This window comes from Hemiscyllium ocellatum, chromosome 43 (genome assembly GCF_020745735.1).
Source record: "Hemiscyllium ocellatum isolate sHemOce1 chromosome 43, sHemOce1.pat.X.cur, whole genome shotgun sequence".
NCBI lineage: Eukaryota > Metazoa > Chordata > Chondrichthyes > Orectolobiformes > Hemiscylliidae > Hemiscyllium > Hemiscyllium ocellatum.
The window spans coordinates 12240280-12253456 of NC_083443.1; the positions used below are offsets into that span (position 1 = coordinate 12240280).

Here is a 13177-nt window from a genome sequence, read left to right on the forward strand (position 1 = left end):
AACAATAACAGTTTCTCTCTCCACAGATTTGCTGAGTTTCTTTGGAACCTTCTGTTTTTATTTCAGATCTCCAGCAAATGTGGTATTTTGCTTTACCTGGAAAGAGAGGACTGAATGGTGACCTAATAGAGATTTCGAAAATTCTGACAGAATTTGATAGGGGAGAGGTAGAGAAGTACTCTACATGTGGAAATGACAGACAATAATAAATCTAATAATGAATTCATAAGAGTCCCTATAGAACGCTTAGAAAGTAAAAACTTGCTGCTACAAGGTGCATTTTAGGCTGATTGCATTTAAATAAAAGGTAGATAAGTAAGTAAGGAGGAATTGAAGATAGGTCTATAGTGTAGAAAGAAAATCCTGAACAGTCTCTTTCTGGGTTGTAACTCCGTAACCATCTCAAATTGATTCCCCTCACTTTCCACTTTGGATGGTGACCTTTTACTGCCTAGGCTGTTCATCCTTGTAATCTCACATAATAAACGCGCACAAACTAGTTTAGAATGGCCAGTAAAGTAGGATTTTTTAAAAAAATGATCACAACAAAATAATACCGCAGCAGTCACACGCCGAGAATTCCCAATTATCTCTTCCCAAAGTCGCAGCAACATCTCCAGCAGCCATTTCACGGCAGACGTTACAAGCAGCGAATGGAACATAGTTACACGGGGACATAGCAGTTCAGAAGGCAGAGAGAGGCCGATCCAAAGGGGCAGACACACGCGAGACAGTGGGAGTTGGACTGCAAAGAATGGCAAGGGGAGAAATTGGGGGACCGATTGGCTACAATCACTTCTGAGTGAAAATGAAATGAAATCAAGAGCCAGTGCACCTGATTGCAGGAAGCTGCTGCCAGACGGCGAAGGCACTACCTTAATCGGATGAGAAGGAGATTTATTTATTCTCTCTCTGTCTCCCTCTCTCTTCATTTCGCCTGCATGCAACGTGTGGAGGGATTCGAGAAGCTGCTGTCATTTCAGAAACTTCTCATTTCTAGAATACTGTGTAGGCGGGGAGGGGATCACACAAACAATAATCATTGCAAGGCTTCTGAAAACTTGTAGATATTCCGGATCGCCCTCCCACCCGGCTCCAGAAACGGTGAGTTGACGACTGGCAAAAAGCTCCTGAAGAGATTTCTTCAGCAACGTACTAGGTGGCTGGCGGTCTGCTGTTTCTTTGACTATTTTTTATTCTCATTATTGTTATTATTTATTCTGAGAGGCAGTCAATGGCGTTAGGAACCGCCGAAAGGCAAAATATTTTTTAAATACTCCACAGGAACGGTTACCTCCCCCAGTTCTTCGCCCTGTAACAATATAAATAATCACAATAATTAATGTTTGTTTTGATCTGAGCAGCAGCTTGTTGAGAGGCGAGGTGTGTGTATGTGTGTGTGTATGTTGTGAGCGGGAATGTTATCAGCAGGTATGCGGCCTGTTGCTCTCTCAAATCGATCGTCTCGATGATAATGTTCAGCTTTTCTTGTATTGTTTAAAGACAAAACCCCCTCGGACTAGGTTCTCGGTTTGTTGGGTCGGCAACGCCTCTTTCAATGGCTGTGCACAGACGGAATCAAGAGCTCATCTTGCTTTTTCACAAGGACCGGGCGGATTAGATCAGAGGCTGCTTTTGTAAAAAGCGACATCCCCGACCGTCAGGCAATGTAATCTCTGAATGAATCTGTTGCTGCCTATCCCTGATCCCTTCCCCCTTCCCTGAGCCTGGGCGTGTGACTCAGGAGCCTCAGCTCCGAATATCTCTGTTCAGCTTCAATACTGGCCTCATATTATTGCCTCTTCCTCATTGTGACCCCCTCACTCTCTCGGAGGTAGCTTCATGTCACAGCTTGTCGTTGTGATTTGTTCCATGTCTCAGCCCTACTGACTGTTCTATTTTCTATCCCAATTTCTTTTTGTATTTCACAGACACTGACTCACTCCTCATTTAATCCTCTTTCCTCGTCCACCGTGCTCTGGGTCCAGAACAGACATTACTTGTTTTGATGCACATTCCATTTTTTAAAAAAAAACCTTACCAAGAATGCCACCAGAGTGACACACACACACCCCATACCACTAGTGATGTGTACCACTATATAACGCATGCCTTTCCAACAAATCACATTGTACTGATACATAACTGATGATCACACAAGTACACCATACTGGCATACACCATACTAATACATATATTATGCAGGTATGCACCAACATGGAGTGGCAGGGTGACACAGTGCTGCCTCACAATACCAGGGACCTGGGCTCGATTCCAGCCTGAGGTGATTGTCTCTGTGGAGCTTGCACATTCTCCCCATGTTTGTGTGGGTTTGCTGCAGGTGCTTCAGTTTCCTCCCACAATCCAAAGATGTGCAGGCTAGGTGGATTGGCCATGCTAAATTGTCCATTGTGTCCAAGGATAGTGCAGGCCAGATGAATTACAACTAAGAAAATTACAGCTCAGGAACATGCCCTTCGGCCCTCCAGATCTGCACCAATCCAGATCCTCTATCTAAACCTGTCACCTATTTCCTAAGGATCTGTATCCCTCTGCTCCCTGCCCATTCATGTATCTGTCCAGATACATTTTAATGATGCTATCATGCCCACCTCTACCACCTCCACTGGCAATGGGTTCCAGCCACCCACCACCCTCTGCGTAAAGAACTTCCCACACATATCTCCCTTAAATTTTTCCCCTCTCACCTTGGACTCATGACCCCTCGTAACTGAGTCCCCCGCTCTGGGAAAAAGCTTCGTGCTATCCACCCTGTCTATACCTCTCATGATTTTGTAGATCTCAATCAGGTCCCTCTTCCACCCCCCCCCCCCCCCCCCAACTTCCATCTTTCATTAGTTAATCCTAATTTACTCAACCTCTCTTTATAGCTAGCGCCCTCCATACCAGGCAACATTCTGGTGAACCTTCTCTGCACCCTTTCCAAAGCATCCACATACTTTTGGTAATGTGGCGTCAAGAACTATATGCAGTACTCCAAATGTGGCCGAACCAAAGTCCTATACAACTGTAACATGACCTGCCAGCTCTTGTACTCAATAGGAGAAAGTGAGGACTGCAGATGTTGGGGATCAGAGTTGAGAGCGTGGTGCTGGAAAAACACAACAGGTCAGGCAGCATCCGAGGAGCGGGAGAGTCAACTTTTCAGGGCAAAAGCCCTTCATCAGAAAGTGGCTGTGAGCCGAGGGGGTGGTGAGATAAATGGGAGGGGGGTGGGGTGGGGGGGGAAAGGTAGCTGAGAGTGCGATAGGTACATGAATGTTGGGGAAATGGTGATAGGTCTGGGGGAGGGTGAGGCGGATAGGGTAGAAGAAAGATGGACAGGGAGGACAGGTCATGAGGGTGGTGCTGAGTTGGAAGGTTGGAACTGGGTTAAGGTGGGGGAGGTGGAATGAGAAAACTGGTGAAATCCACATTGATGCCATGGGATTGGAGGGTCCCGAGGCAGAATATGAGGCGTTCTTCCTCCAGATGTCAGGTGGTTAGGAAGTAGTGATGGAGGAGGCCCAGGACCTGCATGTCCTTGATGGAGTGGAAGTGGGAGGGGGAGTTGAAGTGTTTGTCCACGGGGCAATGGGGTTGGTTAGTGCAGATGTCTCAGAGATGTTCTCTGAAGCACTTTGCAAGTAGACATCCTGTCTCCCCAATGTAGAGGAGACTGTACATGTAGAGGATATAGTAAAAGAAATGTGGAAGTGCAGGTTAAACTTTGGTGGATGTGGAAAGCTCCTTTGGGGCCATGGACAGAGGTGAGGTGGGGGGGGAGGTGTGGACACAGGTTTTGCCATTGCTGCTGTGGCAGGGGAAGGTGCTGGGACGAGAGAGTGGGATCATCGGGGGCATGGACCTGACGAGGGAGTCGCGGAGGGAATGGTCTTTGTGGAAAGTGGGGAGGGAAATATATCTCTGGTGGTGGGGTCCATTTGTAGGTGGCGGAAATGGCAGAGGATGATGCAATATACACGGAGGTTGGTGGGGTGGAAGGTGAGGACCGGGGGGGGGGGGCGGAGTTTCTGTCCTTGACTCAGTGAAGGAAAGCATGCTGTATGCCTTGACCACTCTCTCAACCTGCATCGCCACCTTCAGGGTACAGTGGGCCCGAACACCTACTCATGGGTAAATGTAGGGGAGTGGGTCTGGGTGGGTTACTCATCGGAGGGTCGGTGTGGACTTGGTGGGCCAAATGGCCTGTTTCCATACTGTAGGTAATTTGATCTAAACATTTGCCTAGAAGAATAAAAGTAGTTAGGTTCTGGGCTACCTTTTTTAATGTTTTGAGGGCGTCTGACCTGGTCCATAATAACGTGTTAAAGCAGATAAGGATAATCTTCGGACAAAGGCCTTTCATATTTATGAGATGGGTGTCCAGGTAATTCAATATAAATCAAAACATTTGAGCTATTTAAGAAGCAGGAGGAGACTGTGCAGAGATTGTAGGGTTCTCTGTTTGACAGCACTGTCTTTCCTCATCTTAAATATTTCATAACTGTAAATCCTACAATTATCACCCTAAATTCATGACTTTGACAACGAAATGAAACACTGAAATTCAAGCATTTGAATATCATGACCTCAGGTTAAGTTTTGGGTCTGTGTTAGATTTGTTTGAGCTGAAATGGGAGTAGGGTACAGTGCAATTGGCTACATTAGCCCTTGGTTATTGAAGGGAAGAAAGAAAGGACAAGAGTGATTGTAACTGCTTATGCAGAGTTCAACCAAAAATGCTGTGAAGACACTGAAGCATGAAGCTGGAGTCAGAATTAGAGACCAAATTGAAGTGTATAAAATAATGAGGAGTCAAGAGAGGGTAGAGGGGAAAGCCATATTCACCTTTTGAGAGGGCTATCACATGGGGTCTCAATTTGGTGTATGAAGTAGAAGGTTTAAAAAGAATTTGAAGGTAAACATTTTCACCCAGAAGATGGTAGGATTCTGGAACTCGCTGCCTAAAAGGGTGACAGAGTCAGAAGCCCTTTGAACATTTAAAAAGTATCTGGATATGCAACTGAATTGGCATAATCTGCAGCAGGTGGACAGTGGGATTATTCTGTTGGCCAGTGCAAAATGATAGTCCACGTGTATGCTGTGATATTTGATTGTAAAGGTGTACTCCGGCGTGACTTTTGCTTCTGGATAGGTTGGAGGCTGGGGTGGGGGGAGGTGGTGATGATTGATATATATATCCTCGACTTATTGTTCCTTTTTTAATATTGGTTCTCATTCCCACAGAGTCTCAGTTTAGAATGGCTACCTACAGTCGAAGGCTATCTGAATATTCCTTCCAGGAAACCCAAGACACAACATGTCATAACTCTCTGGAACCAGATTGTTTCCCCCTTTCAAAAAGTTCGTCTGCCACCCTATTCCCCAGAAGGGACAGCATAGAAGAAAGGCCAACAATTAAACAGGAGCTAAGGAAGACCCTCAGTGGCTTTGTCTCTCCATTGAGCTCAGATGAAACCGATATGTGGTGCCCTTATCACCCGAATTGTTTCACACCACAAAATAATTTCACTGTGATCCCCTTATGTCGCTGCTTCCAAATGGGAACCATCCCTGACGCTGATCGTGCTGCTGACCTCCCAATACTCCAGGAAAATTTGAAAATTCACAGCAACAGCCACAGAAACACGAACTTCTCCATGAGAAGGGAAGCAGACGCAATGTTAGGTGCAGACTCAAACCTGGGAAAATTGCAAGCCAAGGTGATGCACAGAAGTTGCTCAGACATCATTTGTGATTACAGGGAGAGCTGTTATCCAGCTGATACTGCGCATAGTAAGACTGCTGGTGCATATCAGGCTCCTGTGTCCGGCAGAGATTATGGTATACCTTCTCCAGGTGAAATGACATCTAAAGAATGTAACCAGAAGATTGTGATCAATATATCAGAGAGTGAGGTTGACATTAGGCATCAAGAAAATGACAGGGAAAATACAACTGTTGCAGACTTCCAAGCCAATAGTATAGTGAATGACATATGCAGTCCCATGCATCAGGGCCATTTCATGTTTTCACAGAACTCTCCCAATTGTCCAAGTGTCAAGGTTGACCAGGATTCTGGTAAACATTATCAAGGCAATAATGTGACAGAAAATGAGACAATTTCCTCGGGTCAGAGTAACATTACATATCGGGAAGGAGTTGCCACACATCAAAATAGTTTAATGGGTAATCAAACATGCACAGGACACCAAAGCCACTTGATGTCTGGTTTGACGATTCAAGACACTACTCCTGCTTATTGTCATTCACTGCCAATCCCTGCTATTCATCTCTTTCCGAGACTAGTCAGTTCCGTCAGTGAATCTGGAAGAGGAACTGTCGTTGATGCATGTTGTCATCCGCTGCCAGTTTCGGGGATTCTGGCATTCCCAAGGTTGGTGTCTTCAGTGAGTGAATCAGGGTTGGATGCAAGACATCTTCTGAAATGCCACGGAACACTGGAAAATGAAGCTGTCCATGCTGCAACTGACAGGAATTCTCACAACACTTTCGATAGGAATAAAGTGGAACTTGAAAAGTGTACTCCCCCTTTATTGCCAAGCAGTCCAAATAATGATGCGCATGTGAGAACACAAGACATGTGGACTATGACAACTGACCTGACCCTTCAATATCATCATCAACTGGAACATAAAGATGCAGGAGTACAGACCTCCTTGGCAGTTGACTGCAGGTCAGTAGGCACTAGCCCCCTGTCTCCAACTGACAGTTGCCTAGTTCATATGTTCCCAGAGGTTAACCTTGAAGAGAATCAGCTAATCCAGGAATCTCCAGTCAGGGAAGTGAAATGGGATGACAAAGGAATGACGTGGGAAGTCTATGGAGCCTCTGTTGATCCTGAGGTCCTTGGGCTGGCAATCCAGAAACATCTGGAAATTCAGATAGAACAACATGAAAGGGACAAGATGTCGACAGCTGAAAAGACGGTGAAGCAGTTGGATGTTAATGATGATGGAACACGTGTGGTGGAACACCGAGTGAAAGAGAAAAGACACTTGCCAGGTTTTAGGAATATGATGTCTACTTTAAGACATCCAACATGCTGTGTGCGTTCCAGTGCTGCAATAGACTGAATAGCTTTACCCACTGGAAAAGTATAATAATTGTTGGATGTTTCAGCGGTATTCCCAAGACATAAAAACAGTTCTGGTTTTTCCCTTAATTTAATGTTGACCCATAAATGTCAAAACTCATTATTTAGTAAATGTTTATTTATAATACACTAACTATTCTTTCAAAATATTTAACAGGGTAGCTAAATAAGAAGCTGTAGAGAGGGTAGGGACATCAGAAAATGTAAGACAATTTTTCCAGTAGATTATAAGCTACTAATAAAAAGGTGAGGTTTCAGTACATGTATGGGTGCAAACACTGGGTGCTCAGGTAGGGGAGGATAAAGACAATGGTAAAATGATTGTAACAGTATCAGTGATGGGGACAAAAGGACATGTTTTGCATTATGCTTTTAACCGTCTTGTTTTTGCTGCATTGAAGAATATTAACCTTTGACAAATTTGTGATCCTTGTCAAATATGTGGTGAGGTGAACCAGTTAATTAATTGAAAGTGTAACAGTGAACCAAAAGTAATGATGAAAACTGAGGCAAGACAGCTAGATGATTGATATTAGTTTCCCAGGTTGGGCTGGTCATCTTGTATATGGTACCCCTATAGACTCAGAAATATAATGAAACCAAAGAGGGAGATTCAGCCCAATGTGCCTGTACTGGCTCTTTAGTAGAGCTATTTAATTTGTTTCACTAGATTGCAATTTCCCCATGGCCTTGTAATTCTTTCCTCTTTAAGTATATTTCTTTTTCATGTCACTACTGGATCTGCATCCCAATACATTCAGGCAATGTATTTAAGATCACAGCAATTTACTATCTAACAAATGGTTCAGTCATATCCTCTCTGGTTCTTTTGTCAATCATCTTAGACCCTGTACCCCTAGTTACTGACCCTTCTGTCATTGGAAACTGTTTCTCCATTTGTACCCCATCATAACCATTCATGAAATTGAACACCTCGATCCAATGTCCTTTTCAGCTTAGATAAAATCAAGAATGGCAGATACTGGAGATCTGAAGCAACAAATAGAAGGTTGTGGAGAAACTTAACAGATCTGGCAACATCTGTGAAAGAATAAACACGAGTTAATGTTTCAAGTCTAGTGACCCTTCATCAGAACTGGCAAGAGGTCCCTGGATTCGTAATGTTAACTCTGTTTCTCTCTCCATATTCATCTATCTATGTCCTCAAGTCTATAACTATCCTCCTCATTGTTTACTCCATTCTCAAGTTTCATGTCATCTGCAAATGTTGAATTCATGCCTTGTTTAACCAAGTCCAGGCCACTAATGTATATCATCAAAAAGACTACTGGATTCTAATATTAACCACTGAGCCTTCTCCCTCCAGCATCAGATACAATCATACACTACCACTGTGCTTACGCTTCCTTAGACAATTTTATTTCCATATTGTCACTGTCTTATTAATCCCTTGCATTTTAATTTTGCTAAAGGTCTACTTGTCAAATACCGTCTGAAAGTTCACATGCACAGCATCAAATAATGGAAAACTATGACATAAAATTAAAACAAAATTCTTATATTACAGAAAGAATGATAAAATAAATTGAAGCAAAAAAAACTTGCAGGGTCAACGGAATGATAAAACTGATCTTTAAGATTGTAGAGAATGATGTAGGTTGCAAAATGATCATAGAATGGGTTGATAGACAGATACAAAATACGAAAATGGTGTTAGAAATTGGCAAAATGACCCTTATATGGGTGAGTAATTTGTATGCAATGTGAAAGTGAAGAACACTAATGATGTAATAGAAAAAAATAGAACTCAGTTATATAAGGGACAGGGAGAAAAAAAAAACAGGGTAATTAAGAGGCAGTTAGCAAAAAAATGAAAGACTGGAAGAAAAGAAATGAAAGAACTGCAGATGCTGGAAATAAGAAACAAAAACAGCAAGCACTGGATAAACTCAGCAGATTTGGCTGCATCTGTGGAGAAAAATCAGAACTAAGGAGGGTCACTGGACCTGAAATATTATCTCTGATTTCTCTCCTAGATGCTGCCAAATCTGCTAAGTTTTTCCAGAAATTTCTGTTTGAAGACTTAAAGAAAGTCTAACAGAGTTTACAGTTTGTAACACATAAACTACTAAGTCAGAAAATCCTGTAAGAGAGAAAATTATGGAGCAAAATAGGAAGATAAATTCAGAACACATTGAGCGTAAAGGGGATTTGCAAGAGGCAGTGCATTAACCTATACATGCTTTTGACCACAAACAGCGTAGCATAAATATTTATGAGTTAAAGAACAAATTGGGCTACTAAGGGGCATTGGTGAACACAGTCATGACCAGGGATCTGTGAAAATGGACAAGTAACAGATCTAAGGTCAAACAGAAAAACTGAAGTATGGCAAACAGTGGAAGAGGATAGAAAAAAATAAGAATGTTTGTTATTTTAGAAATAATGGGGTTTCTAAAACAAAAATCCATTGAATTGCTACTTTTTATTATCAGATGTAATTATGTGATATTACAATGGAGGAGGAGAGGCTATTCATTTTTCGGAGATTGGTCCTGGTCTAAAGAGTCGCAAGCTAAATAACCAATCAGAGAAGCTGATGGTGTAGTCGATGTATCCCTTTAGACTAGCAGTACCAATGTAATTCACAAGGAATTAAACAAGCTAAACTAGGAAAGGTGATAGGGATAGTATGACAACATATGATTAAGACTTACGTAGATGGCAAGTATTCATGCTGCTGGCACTGTCTTGCAGGATATGATAGCATGCATACCTTGGCTATAGATCATATTAATGCCATGTGGACAAACTATGCAAGAACTACAAGAATAACAATGGGTTTTTGCAAACATACACAGGCTTATATACCAGGAACCCCCAACTAGGGGACCCGGAAGTCTTCAAAAGGATTTTTTTTAGTCACATCCACTAATCAACTTGGTTTAGGTACTGACAAGATGATTCTATGGATTAATATCTTGAGACCTACAATTCAATATGGGTGAATCCTAAATAGCCACATGCCTAAGTTTTACAAATAAAAAGTATTGATTGCAAAAGGGCCAGTTGGTTGAGAAAAACATGGAAAACAATAAGACAGCAATTAATGTTACTATAGTAATATTTTAAAAAGCCATTACTCCACGTATTATACAACCTTTTCATGCAAAGGGTGGTGTGTATATGGAATGAGCTACCAGAGGAAATGGTGGAGGCTGATATCATTACAACATTTAAAAAGAGATCTGGCTGGGTATATGAATAGGAAAGTTTAGAGGGATACGGGCCCAGCGCTGGCAAATGGCACTAGATTAGTTTAGGATATCCGGTTGGCATGAATGAGTTGGACCAAGCTGTACATTTCTATGACTCTAAGTTGCCAAAGTAATGTAATATTTAGTAGCAATGAGGGAAATTGGACCTTGACTGTCCAATAAGCATGTGGCGTTGAACAAAAATAAGATGAATTAATAGGCTTTCCAACTACCAATGGTTGACCAGACCGATGATGGCAGTTGAGTCGAGAGTGTGGTGCTGGAAAAGCACAGCAAGTCAGGCAGCATCTGAAGAGCAAGAAAATCGAGGTTTTGGGCAAAAGCCCCTCATCAGGAATATGATGATGGGAGTCACCCACTTGCATAGACTAGAAGTGGGGAGACTAATGACGGGTAGAGAGCATTTGGTTGAGTTCCTCAGACAGGGGAACCAATCTGTTTAACCTCTATTTGCTGGACAATCAGTGAGACAGTGAGAAGGAATTGCTCTGACTGTCATTAACCACGGAACTATTTGAATGAGGTAGAATAGTGAAATATCAACATTACATTTTTTTTTATTCATTCAAGTAATGTGAATGTCACTGATAGGGCCCATATTTGTTGCCTAGGGTCACATGTACACCAGACCAGGTGCAGAGAACAGATTTCCTTCCTTTCAAGGGATAGTGGACCATTTGTGTACCAGATGCTGTTTAGGACAATGGTCACACAGCTGTCATTATACCCAGTTTTAACTGCAGATTTCAGTTGAATATGGAATTTACCATCTGCTAAAGTGGGATTTGAACCTGTATCCACAGAATATTTGATTCTCTGGATTCATTGTCTAGTGACGTTACTGCTACCGTACCCCAAATGAAGTTGAATGAGATTATGGTTTTGTTTGTGGAAATGCTTGCATTTGTGGAGGTGGTGGTGTAGCGGTCATGTCACTGGACTAGTAATCCAGAACTCCCAGATTAGTGTTTTGAGGACAGAGTTCAAATGCCAACAATGGTGGAATTTGCATTCAGTAAAATCTAAAATGAAAAGCTAGCCTAATAGTGACCATGCAGTCATTTTTGTTTAAAAAAACCATCTGTTTTGCTAATGTCCTCAGGGAAAGAAAAGGACCCTTATCTGGTCTGGCTTACATGTGACTCCAGACCCACAGCAATGTGGTTGACTCTTAACTGGGGTGGGCCTCAGTAGTGATACCCACATCCTGTGAATGATTTCTTAAAAATAGGAATCTATGTTGGCCAATGAACCACCCTCCTCTGCCTGACTAGCAATGAACCTATATTGATTATATGAAAATGCAGCTACCGTTCCACTGAGACTATCTAGATACGGAGGTAGTATCCGCGAGCAGAGTATGTGTGACCCTTGCCCTCCTCCAACCTTCCCCAAGTTCAAGCCAGAGCTGTTTTGGATCCTCCTGATAACTAATCAATCATAACAGACTGCAGATCCATGAGGACTTGATGAGGAAGCATTACAGGCTGTAATTCAACTCAGGTACATCACTCCTGTTTTACTGTCCAGTTTTACAAGCACCTTTGTTCGAAGTGAAACCTCTCAGAAGCACCTTGTAAAGGTAGGCACTGGTTATCACATTGTTGACAGACTTGTACGTATTGGGTCTACTGGTGAGTTTCTAAGTTAGAATCAAACATGTGTCATGCCGAAGCACATGCAATTGAGTAAATGGAGAAGGAGGTCAAAGTTATGGTCTACTGTCCGTCAGTGTGGGAAATCTGTAAAAATATTGGGTTTGGTGAAAAATTGACTTTTTACTTTGCCAGTCTTGGAAGTCAAGCTTTTTTTTTGCTAAAAGTTACTAACATCATCAAACACAAGTGGAGATCAGACAGCTAATTCTTAGAGGCAGTCAAGTTATCTCAAACTAATCATAGAAGCAGAATTATGTTGAGACAGCTAGGTATTATAGAATCATAGATTGGTTACAGCACTAGTGTTAATTCTGTGGAGAGGAATCAACATGGGATTTTATGAAATTGTTATATCAGAAATATCTATGGATCTGTATAACCATCAGGAGAATGGAATGATTAACAACCCAATATATGAGGATCTGGTCAGCAGGCTGTAATAAACAAACTCTCCTCAACTCAGTACTGAGAAACTTGCAAAGACCCAAATAGTTAGAGGTTTGTCTAACTGTCAGAGAACAATCAAATAGTCAGAAAACCTGAGATGGCCTGGGTACCACCTTAATCATACACTCTGTCTAGGGACCACTGGATAAAATGCTTTTTCATCTCAGTATCCTTATTAGTGTTAATATTGTGTGTCAGCAAATATTTGGTGTGATTTTCAATAAATGAACTACTGATTACCAGCTTTGGTATTGAATTTGAATCCATTACACTGTATAATGTACGCATTTGCATTTCATACTAAAGCCTGGGGGTAACACATCCTTTACCTGGGGCCGCCAACAGACTCCACCACACCAAGTGACCGCGAGACCCAACTGGATCTGCCAGCTGTGGATGTCACCGAGAATTCAGCATTGCTAAAGTGATGATTTCATGAATGAATTCAGTTTTGGTTTTGAGAGGGTAAAACAAGACATTGAGTTTAGGCAAGGCTGGCTTTAAAAGGACAAGTCAGAAATTGTTCACAGTAGGAGGAAAAATGATAGATGAACAGTGAAAGGAGCTCAAAAATGTATTTAAGACGGAGCAACATCCTGTGCATAATCCCGAAGAGCAAAATTACTATTAGGCAACATCTTCAGTGGAGGGAAAAAAACCGAAGGAGCAAACAAATTAAAGTCATAGAGATGTGCAGCACAGAAACAGACCCT

General features: G+C 42.1%; 1 protein-coding gene across 2 annotated transcripts; it reads left to right on the plus strand.

The window, feature by feature from the left end:
* The first annotated feature begins 950 nt into the window (after positions 1–950).
* Positions 951–8667, plus strand: LOC132835047 (GRIN2-like protein). 2 transcript variants are annotated; one of them, XM_060854307.1, is made up of 2 exons: positions 951–1104; positions 5251–8667. In XM_060854307.1, exon 2 carries the CDS (start codon positions 5265–5267, stop codon positions 7098–7100), a length of 1836 nt encoding a protein of 611 aa, XP_060710290.1. In that variant the 5' UTR covers positions 951–1104; positions 5251–5264; the 3' UTR covers positions 7101–8667. The 2 variants fall into 2 exon arrangements, with proteins under 2 accessions (XP_060710290.1, XP_060710291.1); XM_060854308.1 differs by lacking the exon at positions 951–1104 and adding an exon at positions 1114–1159.
* The last annotated feature ends 4510 nt before the right edge of the window (positions 8668–13177 follow it).

Bases quoted from the DNA above. Each gene is read 5' to 3' on its own strand.
- LOC132835047 (XM_060854307.1), top strand. From the start codon at position 5,265: ATGGCTACCTACAGTCGAAGGCTATCTGAATATTCCTTCCAGGAAACC.